The 27,471-nt window shown below is 41.8% G+C and overlaps 1 protein-coding gene across 7 annotated transcripts in view; it reads right to left on the reverse strand.

The window, feature by feature from the left end:
- The window catches only part of IQCK (IQ motif containing K), a 127,136-nt gene that overhangs the window by 83,791 nt on the left and 15,874 nt on the right, over positions 1-27,471 (reverse strand). For all 7 annotated transcript variants that reach the window (XM_045461677.1, XM_045461672.1, XM_045461680.1 and 4 more), the window contains 2 exons: positions 11,709-11,761; positions 11,496-11,573 (listed from right to left, as the gene is read on the reverse strand). In XM_045461677.1, the coding sequence (XP_045317633.1) occupies positions 11,496-11,573; positions 11,709-11,761 (131 nt within the window). The remainder of the gene's footprint in view (positions 1-11,495; positions 11,574-11,708; positions 11,762-27,471) is intronic.

The raw sequence follows: 27,471 nt of genomic DNA on the forward strand, positions 1-27,471 counted from the left end.
AAAATCATTATGTTCCAGATAGCTATAAATAAAAGGGCTGCCTAAACTGTGTCGGTCTTTGTATGAGCGAGAAGTAAACTGTTACTGAGTATTTCAGTATTGTTTATGATTGCAACTCAGCCTAAAATAGCCTGACTACTACAACGGGGACAATAACATTTCCTACTCTGTAGGGTTGTCAAACAAGTTAAATTAGGTTAATATTTATCAACTGTTCAGAATAGTACCCAAGTACATACTATATAAATGCTTGGTTGGCAGGTAGTTATGTGGGTAGGCAGACATACAAAGAGAAGCATGTAGTTGTCTTAAGAGCTGCCCATGTTATGAAGGGCACATAACACTGGGAACAACTAAGGAAAGAGCTGAGTCATGTGCCCTATTTATGCTTTTGCCTATAGAGTGGAATGGCAAGGGGAACAGCTTGGTTTTTTAAAAATCTTATTTCTCTCTCTTTCCCCCAAAGGCATGTCATTGAACTAGTATAAATTAAGTACATGCATTTTGTAATCCAACTATACACAAAAACTATCCATGAAGACAGGTACCATGTTTCTCTGTGTTATATTTCCATGGTACAAAGTATCCAATAAACGGTAGCCAACCAGCTTATGAATATGTCTGTGCGCTATAATTTTAGAGCACATTTGAGCATTCAATAAACATCAGCTAAATAAATGAACAAATAAATAACTACTTTTAAATAGCTGGAACAGGGGCGCCTGGGTGGCGCAGTCGGTTAAGCGTCCGACTTCAGCCAGGTCACGATCTCGCGGTCCGTGAGTTCGAGCCCCGCGTCTCGGGCTCTGGGCTGATGGCTCAGAGCCTGGAGCCTGTTTCCGATTCTGTGTCTCCCTCTCTCTCTGCCCCTCCCCCGCTCATGCTCTGTCTCTGTCTGTCCCAGAAATAAATAAACGTTGAAAAAATAAATAAATAAATAAATAGCTGGAACATACCTATCCATAAACATATCAGTACTGGAAAAATGGTATCCCCTTAATGGTTGGCACTAGAATTCCTCTTAGGTAAGAAACTAGCTTTGTTTACTTGAAAGACCATTTTACAGATGGAAAATCTGAGGCTGAGAGCAGTTAAGACATCTTCATCCAGAGTCACACAACTGGAAATGGTGAAGCTTGGCTTGGAAGTCAGAGTTGTGAATCCAGAGTCCAAGTTCTTTTTTTTTTTTTTTTTTAACGTTTATTTATTTTTGAGACAGAGAGAGACAGAGCATGAATGGGGGAGGGTCAGAGAAAGGGAGACACAGAATCCAAAACAGGCTCCAGGCTCTGAGCTGTCAGCACAGAGCCCGACGCGGGGCTTGAACTCACAGACTGTGAGATCATGACCCGAGCTGAAGTCGGACGCTCAACCGACTGAGCCACCCAGGCGCCCCCAAAGTCCAAATTCTAACTCCTACACTTCCACTCCTGCCACTTCTTTGTCCTCTAGGATATTCCTACACCACCCTCGACAGCTCCAGGATTTGACGTGCTGTCATCTTCCCCAACCCATCCCCCACCGGCCTTTTCAGATACTTCATTATTCATACTGATGACACCTCCAACACCATGGCCTCCAATCCACATGACTCCATGACTCCCATCTTCCCTTATGTCCATCACTCAATAGAATGGTCACATCTTAGAATGGGCTTCAGATTCCCTGAAGACTCTCATATCTCAATTTTCCAAATTTCTGCTCTGATCGTAACATTATCCAACCTTCCATCTTTCTCACTCACGCTCATTTAATTGTTTTTAGCTCTTATGCAAAACTAGGATTTGAGAACATTCTTGGTATCTAGAACAGGGCTCAGCAAACTATAGCCCATGGGTCAAATGTGGCCCATCACCTATTTGTGTAAGTAAAGTTGTACTAGAATCTAGCCATGTCTGTTTATTCACATACTGTCTATGACTGCTTTCCTGCTGCAATGGTGGAGTTGAAGTAATTGGATCAGCAATTTGCAGGCCATATACAGCCTGCAAAGCCTAAAAGATTTACAAAAAAAAGTATTTATTGTAAGAAAAAGTACTAGTAGAACCATGTTCTTTAGGGCAAGCCCAAGGCTCTGATCATGTTAATCCTCCTTTCATTGTTGCTGGGGAGAAGTGGGTTTGGCATCAGAGGACAATGTGAAGGGAGAATGAGGCTGAGGTAAGGGAACTGGTTGGTGAGTCATGCGCGCATTCGGAGTCAGGTCTCAGGAAGGGTGACCAAGGCCTCTCCAGCACTAGGCTTTTCACATGTCCCACACCTGCTACTCTCGCCTTGCCCCAGGGCCATTTTCCTTCCATGCCATTTGAGTTTCTCAGCATGATCACATAAAAACTCAGTCTCCTCCACTGTCTGTCGCTCCAGCAAATTCCAGTGGAGAACAGCCCTCAACCCTCCCAGCTGACAGCCAGTCAATAAATACCTCCTTGCCCATGGCTCATCCATCATTCAAGTGGTCATGAGGAGCTATGAAAAATCTCATTGTTTCTTTTCCTTTTAATTTTTTATTATGGAAAATTTCAAAGATATAAAAAAGTAGACAAGAAAACAAAAATGAACCCACGTCACCATCAGCCAGCTTCAATTCTACTGTTCTGCATGTCAGTTATTCAATGTAACTCCCCGCTCCCAACCCTCCCAGAGACACCATACCATTTCATATTTCATTCATAAATATTTTAGCATGTTTCTCTAAAAAGCAGTAACTTTTTTTATTGTGACTATGAAATTATTATCATACTTAAATAAAAGAATAATTCTTTACATCATCAACTATTCAAAAAAATTTTTTTTAATATTTTGTTTTTTATATTTGAGAGAGAGACAGATAGAGCATGAGCAATGGAGGGTCAGAGAGATGGAGACAGAATCTGAAGCAGGCTCCAGGCTTTGAGCTGTCAGCACAGAGCCCAATGCAGGGCTCAAACCCATAAACAGTGAGATCATGACCTGAGCCGAAGTCGGACGCTTAACCGACTGAGCCACCCAGGTGCCCCTATATCATTAACTATTTATTAAGTATTCAAATTTCCAATTGCCTCCTAATTTTTATTTTTCATTTGAATCATGATTCAAATAAAATCTACCTATTGAAATTTCAAAAACCACATGAACCCCATTTTAGTGTCTCCAAGTTTGGTATGTTTCTCACTTCTAAAGTGAACACATAATGTAGTATTTCTTTCTCTTTATTAAAATTGGTGGTTAAATTGTTAACATAATTCAAAAAATATGGTAGCTTTTGAAAAAAAAAAAAACTAAGATATTATTCTTAGAAAAGTTAATGATGCTTCCCCTTTATTTAAGATCCCCTAGGTCCAGTCTAGACTTTCCACTTAATATTAGCTTTGCTAGTCTTCAGCCCTGATTTTACCCAACCATCTGCTTTCTCCACCCCCTTTCCAGGGTTGCAGAGGGTTGCTGGTGATAATCACATAAGCAGGCTGTTTACATGCACCACAAATTCAGGCCATCAGCTGGGCCATCCCTATTTATCCCTAGTTGATTCCCTACCAATTTCACCACAGCAGCTGCTGCACACCCCCTTTCCTCCCCCACAAGCCTCCAGAACCTGCCTGGGCCTCCCTCACAGCAGATGCCTCTACACCTAAATGAACAATCAGGATGACAGGACCCACCATGAACTTGCTCAGTTTTTCCGCTTCACCCCAAATTTCCTCTTACTTGTAGTTCTGGTCTGAGAAGAAGACCTACATCTTCTTATACCTAATATATGTGTATATACGCACATAGAAGTCTCTGAAAAGAAGTTCACTAAAATGTCAACAATGGTTACATCTGAGAGGCAGGCTCTTAGGTGATTTGTACCTTTTTCTTCATACTTTTACTTTTTTCTCTGAGCATGTATCATTTTCGCAAAACCCATAATACCATTTCAAAATGTCAGTGATCCCCAAGAAAATGTGGGTGATCCCTACCAGTGAGAGACTTCCAATTTTCCCATATTCTCCATTACTCTTTGAGGTAGGCAGAAAAATGGCACCCAAACATGAAAGAATCATAATTCCTATAACCTATGTTATGTTACAATGGCAAAAAGGACTGTGCAGATGTGATTAAATTAAAGACCTTGAGATGGGGAGAATATTCTGAATTATCTGGGTGAGCCAATGTAACCTAACAAAGAGGGAGGCAAAAGAGAGTCAGAGAAATGTGACTAAGGAGACAGGATCAGAGATATGTAACATTGCTGGCTCTGAAGATGGAGGAAGTCACCACCAGCCAATATAGGCAGCATCTAGAAGCTGCAAAAGGCAAGAAAATGTGTTCTCCCCTAGAGAGACAACACATTGTCCTCCATGAAAGAATGCAGCCCTGCCAACACCTTGATTTTAGCCCAGGGACACCCATGTCAGGCTTTTGACTTCCAAACTGTACAATAATAACTTTTGCATTGGTTAAAAACTTTGTGGTAATTTGTTATAGCAGCAAGAGAAAACTAATATACCCTACTCCCTCCCCACTGAACAACTCAACATAACCTAAGTGGAAACAATGATTTGCTTTGCAGACAAGACAAGGCATGGTCACCATTGCCAACCACATGACTTAGAGTAAGTGCCTCCTTCATTGAACCCTTGGACCAACTCTGGGGCACTCCAAAGTTCAGCTGTAGCTGTACATTTGACATGGGGATCTTGATTCCAAAATCAATGTTTCTCTCCAGACTCCACTTCTGAGCTTCAGACCAATATTTCCAATATGGACGCCTCAATCTCAATGTGCCCAAGCCAGAAATCCTCATCTTTACCCTTGAGCCTGATTTTGCAGCCATGTCTCTTTGCTTCTATCATGGGCTTCCATTCGCCCAGCAAATCTCCCCTTTTCAGGCACATTTCTTCACCCCCAAACTCATCATCCTGTGCCATCCATCCACTGGACCTATCACAGTGTCCTCCTTTCCATTCCTGTTGTCCCAGCTCAAGATCTTAGGGCTGGAACCAGGTGGTCCGCTGCACTCTTGGGAGTTATCCTGCCAAAGCAGCTCGCTCACAGTATGCCTCTGCTCCAAAATCTTTTAATACTCTCTCGTGCTTATGGAATAATGCCCTAACTTGATGGTTTTACATTAAACCAAAATCCATCCCCTGACTCCCTTCCAGCCTTATCTCCTATCCCCTCCCTATATGTCGGCATGCTCTATGAGTCAGCTATGCTGGTTTCCTGTGCTTGGACCAAGTCCTGCCTTCTCCCACCTTCCTGCCTTTGGCCATGAGTACCCTTTTCTGCTGTATGTCTCGTCTAAAGTCCACGGTGTCCTCTGATGGCAACAGTGGCCACTAGGAAGGCACATGTTGCTCCAGACTGGGCCTGTTCACGATTTCATGTGTAGGTGCATCATTTCACTGCATCTTCATGATCATCAATCACATTTCACTAACGAGGAGATACAGGCCTAGAGAGTGACCTGCAGGGGTGCTTTTAAAATATGTCCGCGTGTGGTTTGATACTCCTTCTTTCAAAAGGTGGAGCCTAATCACACTCCCCTTGCATGTGGTACATGAGCTGGACTTAGTGACTCACTTCTAATGAACAGAATGTGGTGGAAGGTGCAGGTGTTTGGCTTCCCAAGTTGGGTCACAAGAGGCACTGCAGCTTTCTTCTTGGTCTCGAGTCTCTCACCCTGGAAGAGGCCAGTTACCATGTGGTGAGGACACGCGAGCAGCCCATGGAAAGGTCCGTGTGGAGAAAAATGGAGGCCTTCAGCCTGTGGGTGGGTGTGGCACCGTGTGGTACCGTGTGGGTAAGCCAACTTGAAAGTGGCTCCTGTAGGCTCAGTCACGTCTTCAGAAGACTACAGCCCCTGCGACGTCTTGACTGTAGCCTATGAGACACCTTGAAACAGAACCACCCAGCTGAGCAGCATGCACCTCAATTCCTGATCCACAGAAACTGTGAGAATTTAACAAGTGTTTACTGTTCCAGGCCACTAAGTGCTGGGGTAATTTGTTACACGGTAAGAGAAGCTAAAACACTTACCCGGGGTCATACGACTAGTAAGCTGGTAGAGGAGACATTTGAACTCTGGTTTGTCTGTCCCCAGAGCTCATGTTCTTAACCTCAGCCCAGAACTGCTGGAAGTGCTAGTTTATATTTTGCTTCCTTTAGAAAACTTTGACAAAGTCTACCCTCAAGATTCATCTTCCTCTAATCTGTACCCTTAAGCCCTACTCAAAATGCCCATTTATTTTGCCCCCAACAATCCCCATATTTGCCCAAGACCAACCTTACTTCGTTTGCAACTTCCGGCTCCTTTCAGTTTTGGGACCTACATCTTAGTGTTGGCACTAAAATTAAATGAGATAATATGTGTAAAAGTGCTTAGCAGAGGAATGGCGAAATTATACTATTTACTACTTCTTTATTTATTTATTTATTTATTTATTTATTTTTATTTTTTTTTAATAATATATGAAATTTATTGTCAAATTGGTTTCCATACAACACCCAGTGCTCATCCCAAAAGGTGCCCTCCTCAATACCCATCCCCCACCCTCTCCTCCCTCCCACCCCCCATCAACCCTCAGTTTGTTCTCAGTTTTTAACAGTCTCTTATGCTTTGGCTCTCTCCCACTCTAACCTCTTTTTTTTTTTTTTTTCTTTTTTCTTTTTTCCTCCCCCTCCCCCATGGGTTCCTGTTAAGTTTCTCAGGATCCACATAAGAGTGAAACCATATGGTATCTGTCTTTCTCTGTATGGCTTATTTCACTTAGCATCACACTCTCCAGTTCCATCCACGTTGCTACAAAAGGCCATATTTCATTTTTTCTCATTGCCACGTAGTATTCCATTGTGTATATAAACCACAATTTCTTTATCCATTCATCAGTTGATGGACATTTAGGCTCTTTCCATAATTTGGCTATTGTTGAGAGTGCTGCTATGAACATTGGGGTACAAGTGCCCCTATGCATCAGTACTCCTGTATCCCTTGGATAAATTCCTAGCAGTGCTATTGCTGGGTCATAGGGTAGGTCTATTTTTAATTTTCTGAGGAACCTCCACACTGCTTTCCAGAGCGGCTGCACCAATTTGCATTCCCACCAACAGTGCAAGAGGGTTCCCGTTTCTCCACATCCTCGCCAACATCTATAGTCTCCTGATTTGTTCATTTTGGCCACTCTGACTGGCGTGAGGTGATACCTGAGTGTGGTTTTGATTTGTATTTCCCTGATAAGGAGCGACACTGAACATCTTTTCATGTGCCTGTTGGCCATCCGGATGTCTTCTTTAGAGAAGTGTCTGTTCATGTTTTCTGCCCATTTCTTCACTGGGTTATTTGTTTTTCCGGTGTGGAGTTTGGTGAGCTCTTTATAGATTCTGGATACTAGCCCTTTGTCCGATATGTCATTTGCAAATATCTTTTCCCATTCCGTTGGTTGCCTTTTAGTTTTGTTGGTTGTTTCCTTTGCTGTGCAGAAGCTTTTTATCTTCATAAGTTCCCAGTAATTCACTTTTGCTTTTAATTCCCTTGCCTTTGGGGATGTGTCGAGTAAGAGATTGCTACGGCTGAGGTCAGAGAGGTCTTTTCCTGCTTTCTCCTCTAAGGTTTTGATGGTTTCCTGTCTCACATTCAGGTCCTTTATCCATTTTGAGTTTATTTTTGTGAATGGTGTGAGAAAGTGGTCTAGTTTCAACCTTCTGCATGTTGCTGTCCAGTTCTCCCAGCACCATTTGTTAAAGAGGCTGTCTTTTTTCCATTGGATGTTCTTTCCTGCTTTGTCAAAGATGAGTTGACCATACGTTTGTGGGTCTAGTTCTGGGGTTTCTATTCTATTCCATTGGTCTATGTGTCTGTTTTTGTGCCATACTATTTACTACTTCAAGTATACTTCTTATTAATAGTATAACATATTATTTATATTATTTATTTGAACACAGTATTTCTTCTGCTCTATGGATGAGGTCTCAACTTTGGGTATATATTAGAATCACCCAGGAAGCTATTAAAAACAAACAAACAAACAAACAAACCAATACATGGGCTATACCCTGAATTAAGAGGTCTGATTTAATAGGTCTTGGGGAAGCCAGGCAACAAAAACTCCCCAGATGACTTTAACGTGCAGCCAGGGTAGAAAACCACTGGATTAGGTCAGAGGTTCTCAACCAGAGGCTATTTTGTTGTCTCCCTGCCCACTCGATCCCTCATGCCCCTGATATTTGCTAGTGTCTGGAGATATTCTTGATGGTGATGGCTTTAGGGAGGTGCTATTGGCATCTAGTAGGTGGAGGCCAGAGAAGCTGCTGAACATTCCACAATGCACAGGCCAGCCCCACATCAGAGAATTATCTGGTGCTAAATGTCGATAGTGCTAAGGTTCAAAAAACCTGGATTAGATATTGGTTCCAGCTCCTGCTCTCATTCTCTTTAAGAGCATTGGTTCTTACTTATCTCTCTGACTCTTCTGGTATCTTTGAGAAGGATACAAGACCTGAGTCCTTCCCTCTCAAGACCAAATGTGGGCACCAACCAGCTTGTCTGCTGCCCCAACTGGGCTGGCTCCAGGCCTGTCAGGAGGGTCTGTGAATGGTCTTGTGCTTCCCCATTTCCCTTCAGTGCTTTAGCCTCTGTATTAGAACACTTGCTACAGAAACTATACTTAGTTGTAAATATGTCTCTCTTACTCCCAAAGCCAGAGCCCATATTTTATTCATCTCTATTTATTCCACAATACCAGGCTCTGTGCATTGCACTTGGTAGGTGTTCAATAAAATACTTATTGCATCAAAGTAGGATTAATATAATTTAAAGTTTTATCACACTTCTTGGCATCTCTTTGAAAGGTTACAGAAATAGAGGATACAAATGCCAGTTAGGAGAGAGCTCTTGTATTTCTGTTCTTGTGGAGTTAAAGTCAAATGGTCAGTTTTGCTACTTCTTAGTGTATTTATATGAGTTGCCAGAGGAAGTGAGCAACCATTTTAAATTAAGATATATTTAAAAAAAAAATTTAATGTTTATTTTTGACAGAGAGAGACAGAATGTGAGCGGCGGTGGGGGGGGGGGCGGGCAGAGAAAGAAGGGGACACAGACTCTGACGCAGGCTCCAGCCTCTTTGCTGTCAGCACAGACCCTGATGTGAGGTTCGAACCCACGAACCGTGAGATCATGACCTGAGCCAAAGTCAGACACTTAACCGACTGAGCCACCCAAGCACCCCAGAAGATATTTTTATAATAAATGACTAGGGATTTGAGAGGACTCTTATTTAGAGAAGTTCTCATATCTTTAAGATTCTTTTTCATTGGTTATCAGAAGTGAGAAATGCTTCATTTTCAAGGCAAAGCAATAACTTGGAGAATGATACTGAAAAAACCTTGTCTTAGAAAAATATATGCAAACTCTTCCACTTATTAATCATTTATACTCAATACATTATGGGCCTTCCATTTTCATAGTGGGCAAAATTAGGCACAGGTTTGGAACCTAATTAAAAAAACACGGTTTTCCAAGATCATTCATTCTCCTTTCAATGTTTTGCTAATCTCAGATTTTTATTTTTATTTTAATGTTTATTTACTTTTGAAGGAGACAGACAGCATAAGTGGGGGAGGGGCAGAGAGAGAGGGAGACAGAATCTGAAGCAGGCTCTGGGCTCTGAGCTGTCAGCACAGAGTCCGACATGGGGCTGGAACCCACAAGCCGTGAGATCATGACTGGAGCCTAAGTCAGATGCTTAACCAACCGAGCCACCCAGGCGCCCCTGATTTTTAAAAAACTGATAACGGGTGCCCCGCTGGCTCAGTTGGTACAGCATATGACTCTTGATTTCAGGGTTGTGAGTTTGAGTCCTTTGTTGGGTGCAGAGAGTACTTTTTCTTAAATAAAAAAAAAATTTTTTTTTTTTTACATTTATTTATTTTTGAGAGACAGAGAGAGACAGCGTGAGCAGGGGAGGAGCAGAGAGAGAGGGAGACAGAATCAGAAGCAGGCTCCAGGCTCCAAGCTGTCAGCACTGAGCCCAAAGCGGGGCTCAAACTCACAGACTGAGATCATGACCTGAGCCGAAGTCGGACGCTTTGACTGACTGAGCCACCCAGGCACCCCCAGAGAGTACTTAAAAAAAATCTTTTAAAACCCTGGTAAAATCTGGGGTATATTTAATTCTCCAAATTAAGAAAGTCAGTCAAGAGTCTATTCAACTTGGCATTCTCAAGAAGGGCATATCTAAACAAACAAAAAAAGTGATATTCGAGGGCTAAAGGTCTAATTTAAGGTCTTTCATTCTATGTAATATGAGGTTTTACAAGCCTTGCTTAATTTTCTAATGCCTTGGTTTCCTTACATTGTTTTCACAAAGGGCTGGCATGAAAACATTTCAAAGCAACAAGTTAAATATACATCATTTTCTCTAAATTGACCTTTCTTCCACCTATGATCTAAAATAGTGGACCACTGCTTAAATGTCATCTTTCAGGTGAGATCCTTCCTGACCACCCTATGCAAAATTAAGCCCCTTCGATATTCTGCATTCCCCCTCTCTGCTTTCTTTTTCCCTATAGCACTTACTTGTTCATTGTCTGTCATCCCCCACTAGGATATAAATTCCATAAAGGCAAGGAAGGTGCTTTACCTCCAGCACCTAGAATGATGTTTGGTGCATCGTAGTACTCAATAAATACTTACTGTATGAATGAGTGAATTATGCAAATCTAGAGATGAAATACACTATAACACCATCAAAGGCAGGAATTAGGTGTGACTGAATCAACAGGGCTAGATCTCAAAAGCATGCATTTGAGAGCAAACAAAAGCAAGTTGCAAAATAATGCATGCATTTCCTCATCTGCAAAATAGGGCTGGTAATGGCATTGTTATCAGGATCAAGTTAGTTCATTAGTGTTAAATGCTGAGAACAATGATATAAGCACTCAATAAATGTTATTTGCCATCATCATCATTACATTGATGAGAAATCACTCACAGCAAATAGTACTACTAATTTTATATGATATAATCTAATGTTACATGGTTAACCAACCTTAAGAGCTCTGGAAGGACTATAGACTAAACTGATTACTTTTGTGAGCAGAGAAGAACTCATATGATGGCCAAGGAGAATTTTAAATTTATCTGTCATGTTCTAATATTTTAAATGTAGAATCGATCCATATAACTAAAAATCAGTATTTAAAAAAGTTTAGTCCTATTTCCTGAGACATAATAACCTTGAGAGGGGGCAGGGAAGAAGGGAGGAAGAGAGAAAGAGTGAGGAGAGAGAATGGAGAGATGAATTACTTAGGATAAGAATTTTTTAACTTTTCTGATTTATTTCTGAAGTGCTTCTAGAATAATCACCACGGATAGGATGCTCTTAGCCTGGACTGAAAATAGCTAGAGACAAGAACCACGAATAAAACTGACCTGGAGTCCTGGATAGATTACATGAGTTAGGTGGATTGGAGAAAACTATCATTAACACAATCTTAAAATAGGAATAAATTATTTGAGGCCTTGTGTTGGTACTTACTGATGCTTCAGCCACTGCTCCACAAATGGAATGGAGAAGAATTCCGTGAAAGACTCCCCTATCCTCTTTGGATTTTGACTGGTAACGATGCCATATTTTGATTGACAAGAAAACAATAAGCAAAAATTCAAGTCAATTGTTGCTATTCTGCTTGCAAATGAACACTATTGAATCCTTAGGGTCATTGAATATTCAAACACATGCAAAACTTACTTGTATAACCACTCAGTCAGAAAATCACAGGCAATGAATTTGGTTCTTTTTCTCTAAAGAGAAAAAAGAGAAGAGAGAATTAAATTATACTCTTTGTCCACATGTCTGAGTAGGACAAAGGAAGAGAGGTTAATTGATTTTTTGGGTTAGATGAAATATGCATGAGTCTTTGATGAGGTTTATAAGTACATCAACAAACAGTAGCTTGGGGTGATGTAAAGAATTCTGAAGACTTTTCTCCAGTCATCTTTATTTTTTTGTTTTTAATTTTTTTAATGTTTATTTATTTTTGAGAGAGAGACAGAGTGCAAGCAGGGGAAGGGCAGAGAGAGAGAGACACAGAATCTGAAACAGGCTCCAGGCTCTAAGCTGTCAGCACAGAGCCTGACGTGGCGCTGGAACCCATGAACTGTGAGATCATGCCTGAGCTGAAGTCAGAAGCTTAACCAACTGAGCCACCTAGGCACCCCTCTCCAGTCATCTTTGGATTAGCACATTTTCTGATAGCAGGGACTAATAAAAGACAGTGCACATAGTAGGAGGCTTACTACATGCTTTTGGAATTGTCACAGAAGGATTTTATTTAAATATGGAACTTGATTCTGAGTAACTATACTTACTGCTTTCTCCCAGTCCACTCGAACCCTCCCAACAGCACTACTTCGGGTCTGGGTACCATCTTGCAATGTGGAAGCCAAGCATGCAGGTGCCATTGGCCAGTGTGGCTGACCCTGCCAGTTGTCCACCCAACAGTGGCTCCAGGTCTACACTTCTCCCACCCGGTTCTGTGCCTCAGGAGGCTGATTTTATGGTTCACTTCCACCAGGCTCCCTTACTCACTAGGTGGGTCCAGCCAGTGGGAGGTACCAGCAGGAGATCCGAGACAGGGAGGATAGACAGGGTGTAGTGGATTGAACTGTGTGTCCTCCTCGACCCAAATTCATACGTTTAACTCCTAACTCCCAGAACTTCAGAATGTGACTGTATTTGGAAATAGGATCATTACAAATATAATTAGTTGCGTCCAGCCACTCCTGAAGGGCACAGCAACTCCAAAGAAAATGAATAAATTTGGGGTAATATACCAAGTAAGAAGGGAGATGCTATTGGCTAAACCATCAATGGCAGATTTCTACTGACACTGTACTAGACCCTAGATCCTGCTATACCCAAATTCCAAAGCCCAAATTCCCTGGACCTTTCAGGTACATGAGCCACTATATTCATTTTTTTTTTTAAATGCTTATTTATTTTTTCAGAGAGAGAGAGAGAGAGAGTGAGTGAGCATAAGTGGGGGAGGGGAAGAGAGAGAGGGAGACAGAATCCTAAGCAGGCTCCAAGCTCTGAGCTGTCAGTACACAGCCTGATGCAGGGCTCAAACTCACAGACTGTGAGATCATTACCTGAGCCAAAGTCAGGCGCTTAACTGACTGAGCCACTCAGGCATCCCTAGTCTCTGTTCGATTAAGCCAGTTTGTATTGGGTTGTTTATTGCTTACAACAGGAAAAGTTTTAACTCCTATTCCTTTTTTTCTCCAATCAGCTAACCCCCACTTGTCCTTCTAGATGCCTCCAGGAAGACTTTCTGACCATTCTCACCCTCCTCAGCTTAAACTCCCCAGCCCTCCACCCTCAGTTCCTCATTTGCCACTCTGTCATAGTACCTCAGACATAACCATAACATAATACTTGCCCACATGTCTATCTTCCCCGCTTAACTATAAACTTCCTGAGGACAAGGCACATGTCTCTTTTCTTTATATTCTTAGTGCTTAATTGAGTGCCTTGCATGGAGTAGGTGATCAATGGGTGGTAAGTAAATGAATGAATGAATTCACCATTCAACTCTCAAATATCAAAGCAAGAAAGAGCTTATTTACCAGAATTCTGACATCTTTTTTTAAAAGTTTATTTATTTATTTTAAGAGTGCATGCAAACGGGAGAGGGGCAGAGAGAGATGGAGAAAAAGAGAATCCCAAGCAGGCTCGGCACTGTTAGTTCAGAGTCTGAAGTGGGGCTTGATCTCACAAATGGCGAGATCGTGACCTGAGCTGAAGTCAGACGCTTAACCTACTGAGCCACCCAGGCGCCCCAAGAATTCTGATATTTAAAACTAGTGACTGCTTGGGGCACCTGGGTGGCTCAGTCAGTTGAACGTCCGACTTCGGCTCAAGTCATGATCTCAGTGTTCGCGGGTTTGAGCCCCACATCGGGTTCCATGCTGACCGTTCAGAGCCTGGAGCCTGTTTCAGATTCTGTGTCTCCCTCTTTCTCTGCCCCTCCCCTGCTCACACTTTGTCTCTGTCTCAAAAATAAATAAACATTAAAAAAAAAAAAAACAAAAACCCAACTATGGATTGCTAATATAATTCTGGATAGTTTCTCTTCATTTTCTTCTCCTAATATTTTATCATGAAAATGTTTCTTCTTTTTTTTCCCCTCTTCACTTCAAAATAGCCAACTCAGCTTTATAATCTTAGATAAGGTTGAAAAAAAAAACTGTTGTGAAATTGATTCTCACCAAAAAGGAAAGTGCTGCTTAAAATTTTTTACTGAAAGCTTTACTACAGCCGTTAGTCCATAAAACAGAGCAGTTCCCGAGTTGCTGGAGATTGTTTGCAGTCTTCTACCTCCTTGCTGATAGCCTTTTATTAAAAAATTGAAACAATGCTGGCCAGGGTAATAAAATTAAATGTACTGGAGCATGTAACAGGGTTTTCTAAGTCTGCCTTGCAAAAGCAGGGTTGCCTTCAAAAAGCCATCTTTAACCCAACTAAGAAAATACTTGTACAACAATGCAAATATGTATCTAGCATGGATTGCTGTATAATTTAAACAATTCAGCAATTGTAAGATGGCAGTGTCTCTTTCTTTCCTGTCCATAAAAGATGCATTGTTCCCTTGGCATTTACTGCACTGTTTGGTGGTAAAGATTCCTTCTACCAAGGGAATGCAGTTTGACTTACTCTATTAAATAGACTTTTAAAATAGCCCAATGGTCTGATGTATGAAGGTCATGCAGACAGATTTAATCACTTTTGATGCAAAGAAATAAAATGGAAGAAATTGTGTTTTCCTTCTGATCTGAGCAAGTGTGGACGTGCCGTGCATACTCAGACACGTGGAACAGTGAGGATATTGTTCAGCTGTTGTTTAGTTTAAAAATTATCTGCCAGGGAGCTGAAAGAGAGAAGGGAGAGCAAATGAAAAGTTGTGGTGAGTGAAGAGATAAGAGAGGAAGTAATAGAGAGAAAAATTAAAGAGTGAGATTAAGAAAGTGTGGGCACCCAGGGTTTACGTAATGTGGACAAACATACTGAGTTCATGATTGTTAAAGGGTGAGTATGTGCAAGTTTCGGCAAGCAGAGGAAACAGTTAAGACAACCTCAAACAAGGTTAAAAAGCAATTTTTAAAAATCCAGAATTAAAAAGAAAAAGAGTAAATGACAAAGGATAAGACATCATCATGTCATCATGAGTCTGCAACTTACTTTAAAATGCACCCAAAAAACAAGGTAGATGGATAGACGGATGGACTGATGGATTGGTGGACAGATATGCAACCAAGCCAATAAAGCAAAATGGTAACTGTAGAATCTAGGTGGTAAATATGTGGATGTTCCCTCTGAAATTCTTTCACTGTTCTATATTGCTGGAAAAATTTTGTAATAAAATTCGGGGGTGGAAAACATCATCATAAAAGACTGAAACTCCAAAGAGAAAAAAGGCAGAAATTGGAGTTCAACCCAGACAGTACCTTGCCCCGATGTTCATGTTGGGTACGCCCATAAGAAGCAGACTAGAAGTGCAGAGACTAGAAAGAGAAACTACTTGCATTGGAAAGTCACTGAATCTGCATCCGGTAATGAATGTAATTCCACCCAAGAAAGGACAAAAGCACATGCTGTGAGGTTAGTGCACTGAAGTGTGGCTTGCTATGGCATTGTGTTTGTTGAGATTCTTTGGGTTTGCAAGGTTTAGAAATCTGTTCGGGTTACCTTGGTTACTGGGTATTTTTCACAAATCAGTTTAGGATAGATTTTGCCGCAGCAAACAACCCCTAAATCTGAGAAGCTTATATCATCAATGGCTTTTTTTTCACTCATGTTACATGAACATTTCAATCAGCTATAGCTCCCTGCTCCACGTTGTCTTTACTCTGGGATTCAGGCTGACGAGCTTCTCTCTAAAATAGCGCTAGTTATCACATTAAGTGAAAACGACATGGTGAACCATGCTTTGACTCTTAGAGTGTGTATTTGGAAATGACATATGTCACGTTCACACATTGCTTTGACCAAAGCAGTCACATGGTCAAGCCTCCCTTAGAGAGAGGCCACAAATATTTTTGAACACAAGTATAGTCTCGCACACGGGGTTAATGTAAAGACAGAAGGTGTGGAAGGAAAATGGGAATTCCTCTGACTGGGGGCAGGTCTCAGGGAGAAGTGGACCAGGGTCCATGGCTGTTCAGGGTGCAGGTCTGGCTAATCACAGTAGCCTCATCTACTTATAGCTTTGTGGCTCAACAACAGTTCTGGTTCTCAATCTACGTGGGACTCAGCCCTGTGGCATCGCTACTCCCCAGAAGGAAGAATCTGATTGGATTGGTAAGATACTACTCAGAATGGGCCATCCCTGTTGGGCAGAGCAATTGTACCAGATCATTTCATAGCCACTTGGCATTCTCAAGTGGCTGCCTATAGGGTGTGACACTTATTCTTGTCTCAATCACTTGTAGCCAGGGTAATGGGGACATGGACAAAGCAGGGACAGAGGGCTGAAGTTAAGGCTGTGGGTGTGGCATGCACTTAGAATGTCATAGCCTCCTTTCCCACATAGCTATTCTCTACAGTAAACTTCCAGATGCCTGAGAACCAGCCCCCCAAGACAAAAGTGATAACTGATGCTAGAAACGAGCACTCACTTGGACTACAGCCAGATGCCAAAATACTTATCAAAGCAAACTTCAAACAGAAGTTACATTTTCCCCAACTGCATTAGAATTTCATTAAAGAAAAATAATACTTCTCAAAAGAACTTAAAAATACACACTCATGGGGCACCTGGGTGGCTCAGTTGGTTAAGTGTCTGACTTCGGCTCAGGTCATGATCTCATAGTTTGTGGGTTCAAGCCCTGTATCGGGCCCTGTGCTGACAGCTCAGAGCCTGGAGCCTACTTCGGATTCTGTGTCTCCCTCTCTCTCTGCCCCTTCCCAGCTCACGCTCTCTCTCTGTCTCTCAAAAATGAATAAATGTTAGGGGCGCCTGGGTGGCTCAGTCGGTTGAGCGGCCGACTTCGGCTCAGGTCATGATCTCGGGGTCCGTGAGTTCGAGCCCCGCGTCGGGCTCTGTACTGACAGCACAGAGCCTGGAGCCTGCTTCAGATTCTGTGTCTCCCTCTCTCTCTGACCCTCCCCCGTTCATGCTCTGTCTCTCTCTGTCTCAAAAATAAATAAACATTAAAAAATAATAAAAATAAAAAAATAAAAAATAAAAAAATGAATAAATGTTAAAAAAATAAAAAAAAAATACACTCATAACACAAAGTATAGACCAAGACTTTCAGCACGGGCCACGTGCTCATTTCTAAAAGTGTTCTGAAATAAAAGGAGTAACGCTAAAATAATTCTACCACACCTTTCCTGTGACAAATCTATTTTTTCCACTCCTTAGAAAAGTTTTTCAAACAAAAGTGGATGGTATTTCTAATTCCTTTATTGGTCAAGGCCAGGAAACAGAGTTTCTTCCTTCACTGACCACAGCCCTTGTACTTTTTAAAAGATATTGGGTATTTTATTTAAAAAATAAAAGACTACAATAAATGACTGTAAGATAGCACAGGACTCTAAGAAGAAATAGATTTGTTTTACTGAATTATTCATAGTAGCAAATTTTAGTGTCATGAGATCATCAAATGACTTATCAGGAGTTAGAAATAGTTTCCTGATACTAACTTTTGTTTACAATAGTCTTCATTGTAATGGAATTTGATGAGCAACCAAAGCAAAAGGGAAAATTTTATGCCGTGTGGGATAGGATAGGAAAAGAGGCAGAAAGTCTTATCACCTCTATCCAGACCCTGCATTTAATCCATATTTAAAGCTGAGATAAGATTTATTTTCAGGCATCATTTTAGTCATGCAGAAAACTCCTGATTTCTTTCTAAATTACGCACAGTGCATTGTTCCGGTTTAGTCCTGTTCAGTAAACATTTACTGAGGACCTACTATGTGCCAAGCCTGTGTTAAACACAAGAGATAAAGAAATGAGTAAGCTATGGCTGCACTGTGGTTATTAATTCAACATCCAGCAACCAACCTCCGGCTGGAGGTTGCTGTGATGAGTATGGAGGACTAAGTCCATCTCCAGCTCCAGGTATGAATCCCGATTAGGCAGTCCAGATAAGCCCACCCTACCTGCCACCTAGACCTAAACCTGGTCCACATTTATCCTGGCCCGAGGGATTTGCTGAATGGAGAATGGGTGCATAATCAATTTCAGACTGATAAAGTATGAGGGGAGATGTGCTGGGGCTTCTGGGAAATCATTTCCTTTCCTTTCCTTTCCTTTCCTTTTCTTTTCTTTTTAATGTTTATTGAGAGACAGAGTGAGAGTGGGGGAGGGGAAAAGAGAGAGGGAGACACAGAATCCAAAGCAGGCTCCAGGCTCTGGAGCTGTCAGCACAGAGCCCAACGCAGGGATTGAACCCACAAGTTGCGAGATCATGACCTGAGCCGAAGTCGGACGCTCAACTGACTGAGCCACCCAGGTGCCCCAGGTTGCTGTAGTTGCGGGGGCAAAGCCTAGGCCAGTGGCAGTATCTGTTTGGCCACTCTGAGGGAAGCCAGCCTGAGGATAAAACCAACTTTGCAAGAGGCCACCCAGAGAGGCAGAAGAGAACCAAGTCTCTGGTTTTATCATTGAGTTCTCAATCAAACCCATCCTGAAATCTTCCTTCTTTACCTCAGAACCTTTTAGTTTCCTGAACCAAAGAATCCCCTTCATTATTTAAGACAGTTTCCTTCTGTTCGCAGCACAATGAGTCCTAGCCAAGATAGCTGCCCAGTATCCTTTCTGCCTTCTTTTGGTAACAGCACCTTGAGTTCCTTTTGGGGATCTGTCTTTCCCCAATTCTAAAGCTATGTGCACTGGGTTAGGGATCCTTCACTTTGCCCAACAGCCCACAGCCCACTAAATTCCCCTAGTTCCAAGGATTGATTCCAAAGTAGGTCATTGACCTGAGTCAGTTCAATTAGAAACTCAGGAAGAGACTTTCTCTTTCTAAGGCATGAGACATAGGCTAGTGTCACAAGGCAGGGACCATTTGAGGGTGGAGCCACGCCAGAGGAAACTGAATCAAGAGATGGAAAGGGAACCAAATCGTGAAGACATCATCTGGGTCCCCAGATCAAGCTGTGGAAGATCTCCCCATGGGAGAGGACATATATAAACAAACAAACAAACAAACAATCCTTTTCACTGAAGTCAGTTCAAATGGGGTTTTCCGTCATGTGAGGGACTGGCCCCCAGAGTTAACTAGCAGATACGGGAATAGTGAGTTCTGCATACTTAACACATCCAGCTGGAACAAACTCTTTGAGTTCATCATACTTTTTACTGCTGACAATATAAACTTTTATCAAAAATTGCTTATAGCAAAAAGTATTAACTTAATTATTAACCAAAATATTTTCAGAGCTGCATTGGAAAGAAATCCCAAGTGAAGTTTATAATAGCCACTAAGCCAGCTCTGTTCAGTATATCTGTCCAGTTATGTTCTTATTAAGTTCTCACCTCTCATGTTCCAATTAAGCTAATCCAAAGGCAGGGCTAGATGTCAGTGGATCACCAAGAACATGGAGCCAAATGTAATGTCTAATCTTAAGATGATGTTTACATGTCTCAAACTTAATTTGCCACTAGAATACAACCCAATTCATGACAGAATAGGAATGGTATTATGGCCTTTTAATCAATGTTCAGTCTAAGAAAAATGCTATCTTAACAATTGCATAGTTGATTTTCTTTTCACCTCTTCCAAATCACATAGACTCTGGGCTGACCAGGGATCCCAGGGAAGGCAGCTATAAACATAAATAGAAGATCAGGAAGGTCAATGTCAACAAAGATGCAGCAAGGAACAGACAAGTCTTCATGAAAATTCTACAAAGACCTGTCTTGGTATAAAAATTATTTGCAACCTAACTTCACAGTTATGCCTCCAGGAGATCAAGGGGTCTCTTGCACTCCCTTCAAGGCCTGCCCTCTGCTCAGAGAAGATGGAAAAATTGATCAGGGCCTATGCAAAAGGAAGCTTCTGGCAGAGGCTCTGACAATCGGGGCTTTCTTAATCCATCTCACTATCCCCGTCTGAAACTGGGTTTATTCTTTTCTTCACTTTCAACCTGGACCCATGTCTCCTCCCTCTGTTTTCTCACTTGTTGCCAGCTGCCTCTCTTCCTGAATCCCTCAAGCACAATCTTGAAAGACAATGGCTACCCCCTACTAAACACTCACCCTGTGCTAAGTGCCATACACAGAACATCTTAATCCTCCCAAAAACCCTGGTGAGGTGGGTACTATGGTTATCACCCTCCCCATTTAACAAATAAGAAAACTGAGACCCTTAGAGTTTTAGAGTTTAAGGAAACTTCCCAGATGCCCAGAGCTAGCAAAACTTGGAGGAGGGAGGGCACCTGGGTGGCTCAGTCAGTTAAGCATCCGACTTTGGCTCAGGTCATGATTTCACAGTCTGAGTTTGAGCCCTGTGTTGGGCTCTGTGCTGACAGCTCAGAGCCTGGAGCCTGCTTCAGATTCTGTGTGTCTCTCTCTCTCTCTTTGCCCCTTCCCCGCTCACACTCGGGTCTCTCTCTCTCTCTTTCTCTCAAAAGATGAATAAATGTTAAAAAAAAATTTTTTTTTGAAGTTGGAGGAGGGGATTCAAGCCCACCCTTTTGATTCCAGCAACCCTACCTTACCTTTCCTTACTGTATTCTCAGAGCCCTCCACATGTCTGAGTTTAACCTCCCACTACTCTTTAACTCTCCACATGGCCAGTCTCAACCCACCTCTTCCTTACACACTGCCCTCATTCTTAGTTTTCCATTCCGGGGCTAAGGAACATTTTTCCAATTCAATTTTGTTCTTATTTTATTGCTACTTTTCACTGTAGCTGTGCCAGTCACTGAGTTGAACACATTATCTTATTTAAATTCTCTTACTATGAATGATATTATCATTATATGTAATAATACGTATATCATTATATATATTATAATAATATATATATTATTATTACTATTTCTATTTCACAGAGGAGTACACTGAGGCTTAAAAGGTTAAAATTACAAGGTCCCAGTGCTAGCCAGGTCCAAAGTCACATACCTAGAAAGAGGTAGAACTGGGCTCTCAATTCAGGTAAGCATAGCTCCAAACTCTATGCTTAATCATTAAGCTTCCCTTACACTGCCTCCCACATAACAACAGCAGCAGCTACTACTACAAAACTCTGGGTGTTTTTAGGATTTCAGAACAAGGGTTGGCAAACTTTCTTAAATGGCCAGGTATACATATTAGGCTTGTGTTACAACTATTCAACTTCGCTACAGTGAAAGAGTGCAAAAGTGCACTTTCAGTGCAAAAGTGGCCATAGACAAAAATGTAAAGGAATGGGTGTGGCTGTGTTCCAATAAAATTTCAGTTACAAAAAGAGGTAGCTGGCCCTAGAGGCCATAATTTGCAGACCTCTGCTTTAGAACATTATCAATCACTGATAGATGCTTTTTCATGCAGAAGCATGGAAAAATCCATAGTACTTGATTTCTGACCCAGAAATTTGATTTCAAGAAAGCTCGGTTTCACCCATTTCCTGGACAGCCCTTTTATTATTCTAAGGGATTAACAGTTTAAACATCTTTTGGCTCTGGAAGTAGTTTATGACTTGGGTTTTCTTGTTTCTAAAAAGTAGCAGGAGGAATGCAGCTCTCTAAACAACCAAGAGGGCCAAAAGAATCAATTGAACCTTATTTTCACTTTTTAAAAAATGGTTTCCAATCCTTTAGACATTAATTCTCAAGAGAATTTTGGGATACCTTGCAGTCTTTCTTTCTTTTTCGGTCACTATGGCTGTGATTCTAGCAGCTTCTTCAGCATTGGTGGGCCCTTAACAGTGCATTCTCAGGTTCTGAGCTCACCATATTATTTCCAAGGGTTATGTTTAGATTTTTACAAATATATATTACTTTTTAAAGGCGCTAGTATTTTTAGAACGATGAGGAAAATCCATCCTTGGCCATCTGTAATATCCAGAAATTAGTAACAAGGATACCACCTTCCATTTATTCAAGCAACAACTGGTCACTCAGCAGGGACCATGGGGAATAACATTCCTTTTACAGACTCGCTATTTTCTAGGCATCATGTTAATCATGTTAACAACAGTTAATATGCATTGAATGTTGTCACTCTGCCAGGCACTCTTCTAAATTTTACTTAGCTCATTTATCCTCATGACAACTACGTATTATTAGGTTACTATTCTTATTATTCCCATTTTACAGATTAGGAAACAGGGGCACAGAAAGGTTAAATACCTTGTCCAAAGTCACTTACTAGTAGATGGTCAGAGTCAGAATTTGAACTCAGTTGGACTCCAGAACTTGCTCTTTCACACATTACCTCATTTAACCCTGTCCATAAGCCCACCAGTGGTTTACAAATGAGGGGAAGAGGGAGATGCAGACAAGTAACTTCCCTGAAGTCACTAGGCTAGAGCCAGAAGTCAAACTTGCCACCTGCTGCAAAATCCATACTATTTCTAATACAGTATATGAGGTGAATTGCAAAAAGGGCCACCATTCTTCACCCTTTCCTGGATCCACAACCTTTGCAGTGTAGTTTTATAGCTCTTCCCATCAAGAGGTGGAGTCTATTTTCTTACTCTCTGAATCTGAGCTGGCCTTGTGACTTGCTTTGGCCAACGTAATGCCGTAAAAGTAGCAATATGCCAGTTCCAAACCTCATCAGGCTCAAGAGGCCTTGAGAACTTCTACTTGAACCCTCGCACCCCTGCCCAGCTACGATGTGAACTCTCCAGGGTTAATTTGATGGAAGCTGAGTGGCCAAGTTGAACAGAGGTGATACATCCCAGCTAAGGCCTTCCTAGACTCAGCCTGCCCGCAGACACAAGAATGGCCCCAACCAAGGCCAGAAGAACCTCCCAGCTGAGCCCAGCCCAATTGCTCTCTTGCAGGAAAATGAACTAAATAAACTGTTGTTTTATGCCACTAACTTTTGAGGTAGTGTGTTATGTAGCAAAAAATCAACAGATGCCGTGTATAATAAGTGAAATGCAATTTATAGCCAAATGCTCTCCCTATTTAGCAGACAGTCAAGACTGCTACGACAGCCCCCTGGCATAGAGCCATGCCCCTGAAAGCAAGAGGACAAAGCTTCAGAGCAGAAAAGGAAAATCCTGTCACAAAGCCACTGCCCTTTATTTTATAAGGCAACCAAGGGGTCACCCTCAGGTCAGAGCCTGTTGACTTTCTTTCTAAAGCCTTGTCTTTTGAGGATGACTTTGATTTTTAGAAACAAAAGCAACTCCTAGCCAAGTTTGGGAATGAAGTGATCAATGCTGCCATTGTTAAAAAGAAGAAAGAAAAGAAGCATGACTATCAAGTTATAATAAGATTTTCTTGTATGGTTTACAAACTGGATCGGACAGCAATTCCAAGAGCCTCAGAGTGAAGTATTTTCAACACTAACAGCCTTATTGGCATTCAGCAGTCCCCCCTTATCGACATAGGATAGGTTCCAAGACCTCAGTGGATGCCTGAAACTGCCGTGAGTACCAAACCCTGCATGTAGTATGTTTTCCCCGTATATACATACCTATGACAAATTTAATTTATAAATTAGGCACAATAAGACAACAACAATTTCAACAATGTTTTTTAAGTTTATTTATTTATTTTGAGAGAGACAGAGAGAGCAAGCTGGGGAAGGAGGGGGCAGAGACAGAGAGGTGGGGGGAGAGAGAGAGAATCCCAAGCAGGCTCTCGCTGTCAGCACAAAGCCTGATGCGGGGCTCGAACTCACGAACCGTGAGATCATGACCTAAGCCGAAACCAAGAATCAGACGCTTAACTGACTGAGCCACCCAGGCGCCCCCATGGGTACTTCTTGAACCTCTGTTTCCTTATCCATAAAAGAGGGACAATAAAACCACCCATTCAAAGGGTTATTGTAAGTAACAATGCGATCACAATGTGAAATAATGCCTGGCATATGGAAAGTACTCTACAAATGATTGCCATCAATCACCATTGATTAATCACTTAGAAGGTAACTGTTGGGTAATGGTAGATGATTAAGAAATAGCTCTTAACTTAGAGCCGTATTTCATATTTAGGTACTAACTTCCAAAATGTGAAATTGGGATCTGCTATCTGGACCCACTTAAATGCTGTGACATTCAACGTTTATTTATTTTTGGGACAGAGAGAGACAGAGCATGAACGGGGGAGGGGCAGAGAGAGAGGGAGACACAGGATCGGAAACAGGCTCCAGGCTCTGAGCCATCAGCCCAGAGCCCGACGTGGGGCTCGAACTCACGGACCGCGAGATCGTGACCTGGCTGAAGTCGGACGCTTAACCGACTGTGCCACCCAGGCGCCCCAAATGCTGTGACATTCAATCAAATGTAATAAGATCAGGTAAAAACCCAGTTTCCTCTACTGAAAATCTATCCAAGCAATAAAGATGAAGTACTGATACATGTACAACACAGATGAACCTCACAAACACTGTACTAAATGAAATAAGCCAGATGTAAAAGACCATATTATGTGATTCTAGTTATTTGAAATGTTCAGAAAAGGTAAATCTATGGAGATAAAAAGTAGATTCGCTGTTGCTTGGGGGTAGGGGTGGAAATGAAGAGTAACCAGAAATAGCTACTAGAGATTGGGGTGGGGAGAGGTTATGGAAATGTTCTAAAATTAGATTGTGGTGATGGCTGCACAACTCTAAATGTGGTTCAGTTAAAATGAGTGGACTTTTTAAAATCCTTTTTTTAGAGGCACCCAGGTGGCTCAATCAGTCGAGCATCTGACTCTTGATTTTGGCTCAGGGCATGATCTTGCGGTTGTGGGATTGAGCCCTGCATCGGGCTCTGCACTGACAGCATGGAGCCTGCTGGGGATTCTCTCTCCCTCTCTCTCTGCCCCTCTCCCCTACTTTCACTTGCTCTCCTAACTCCATTTAACATACAAACACAGGTGGGGTCTTTTTTACATGGTTTTAATATATATTGATTTTTCCAGGAAAGCAACCACCACATATACTGAGGGAAAAGTGTACTTTGTTCTATTCAGAACCTAAGAGTTTCTCACCATTTCAGAAAAATCCTAATACCATGGGCAATATCACTTACAGTATCTGAATGACTGATACATCGTGCGTGATGCAGTCTGCCTTTTGCAGCTATCATATTCGTGGTGATTCTTTTTTTTTTTTTTTTTAATGTTTTTATTTATTTTTGAGACAGGGAGAGACAGAGCACGAGCAGGGGAGGGGCAGAGAGAGAGGGAGACACAGAATCGGAAGCAGGCTCCAGGCTCTGAGCTGTCAGCACAGAGCCCAACGCGGGGCTCAAACTCACAAACTGTGAGATCATGACCTGAGCTGAGGTTGGACGCTCAACCGACTGAGCCACCCAGGAGCCCCTGATTCTATGAATAGGTACAAGCAAGTCACTACTCATATCTTCTAGTATAGTTTTACCTGAGATTTTAAAAAATTAAAAAATATTACATATGTTGTAAATGGTTTCCATTTTCTTTCTCCTTTATGCTATAGTCTGCTATAGTATAAACAGCCACTATATATATATATATATACATGTGTGTGTGTGTGTGTATACGTATATATGTGTGTATACATATACACACACACATATATATATATGTTTGAAACTATTGCACAGATAGATTATTAGCTAATGAGCACCTAATGAATCATACATGCTAGGTCCATGCCCCTTATGCCCCTTTGCAATGTGACTTTGCTAATTTTTCTAGAAGGAGTCTATTTCTCACCTACTTATGGGTTGCCATGTGAGTTCCTGGCTTTGTGAATTGCTTTGACCAGTGGAACGTGGTAGAAGGGTTGCTGTTGGAGTTCCAGAGCCCCAGCCTCACATTTCTGTCTTTGCCCTCTTGGAAATGTCCTGAAACCACCAGACTGTAAAGAAGCAGGGCTGGCCTGCTACAGGATAAGAGCCATGAGGAGGAGAACTGAAGTGCCTAGCCAACACCAGCACTGAGGCCCCAGCCATGTGCCTGACACCAGCTTGGACCTCCCAGCCCTTCCCAGTCACCTGCTGACAGCAGTCACATGAGTGAGTCGAGGTGAGACCAAGAGAAGAACATTCAGCCCACAGAAATATTAAATCAATGTGTTAAGACGTGCAGTTTCCAGGTAGTTTGTTATAAACAACACACACAGCAGGGGCACCCAGGTGGCTCAGCTGGTTAAGCATCTGACTCTTGATTTTGGCTCAGGTCATGATCTCATGGTTTGTGAGTTTGAGCCCCACATCAGGCTCTGCAATAAGACTGCGGAGCCTGCTTGGGATTCTCTCTCTTCTTCTCTCTCTCTCTGCCCCCTCCCAGTTCACATGCACTCTCTCTCTCTCTTTCTCTCCAAATTACCTAAGCATTTCAAGATATGAAAAGGCTCTTTAAAATGTGACGAGGGGGCACAGGGCCCACCAACACAGAGAACCTTGTGCTGATGAGTTCCCACTGCTCCTAAAATAAAACCCGCACTTTTTACTGGCTTATATGATGTGGCCACTGTAGAGCGGCCATCTTACCTCCCACCTCATTAGTTTGCTCTGCTCCCCCCATACTGGCTTTCTTTTTGTCCCTGGAAGAGGTGACTGAATTTGGCAGTACTGGGTCATTAAGAAAGCTTAAGAAGAGTTGTGCTGGAGGATTTCAGGGTCAAAGCACCACAAGTAAAAGAGAGAACAAGTGGTGTAAAAAGATGGAGGTGAGGTGTGTCACTGTTACTCAATGTGTCAGTGAAAATGGAAAAGAAAGAAAATCACCTAAATTGGGGGCAAGGGCCCATTTATTTATAACATTTTTTATAATTACCAAAGTAATTGACACTTATTTTCAATTTTTCAAATATTATTGAAATACTGAAATATAAGAGAGAAAAGCCCTCTAAATTTGCATCCCCCCCCCACCCCCGCTTATGTGTGATTTTCACTTATTGGCTGACAGGTTTAGATACTATCATTTACCTTTGGCTTGGTCTATGTACTGTGCACGTCAGTATATACACAGGAAATGCCTGTGCAATATCTATTGTCAATTCAGATATAATTTCACCAACTATTTGTACAAAGTACTCATTTCCCACTCTTTATCTTTCACAGAGTATGTTTGTTTAACACAATATAAAATACTGCTAGCAGCCAGCTAATTTCACAGCAACACTAAAAGGTCCATAGACTTTCTTAATAGATGGTCACTTTAGTGTCCTACAGTTGTCACCTACATCTTCTCTATGACCATTTTACATGTAGTTGAAAACAATGATCTGGGAAAAGAATGAATAAATTTATTCCACTTGCTAAGAACATCTTAGGACATGCACAGGGTCTTTATCTAATCCTAAGGCTGAGATAATTATTGCAAATCATTCACTTAAGGTTTAGTCTCCCAGTTGTAATCTCCTCCAAAA

This window comes from Leopardus geoffroyi, chromosome E3 (genome assembly GCF_018350155.1).
Source record: "Leopardus geoffroyi isolate Oge1 chromosome E3, O.geoffroyi_Oge1_pat1.0, whole genome shotgun sequence".
NCBI lineage: Eukaryota > Metazoa > Chordata > Mammalia > Carnivora > Felidae > Leopardus > Leopardus geoffroyi.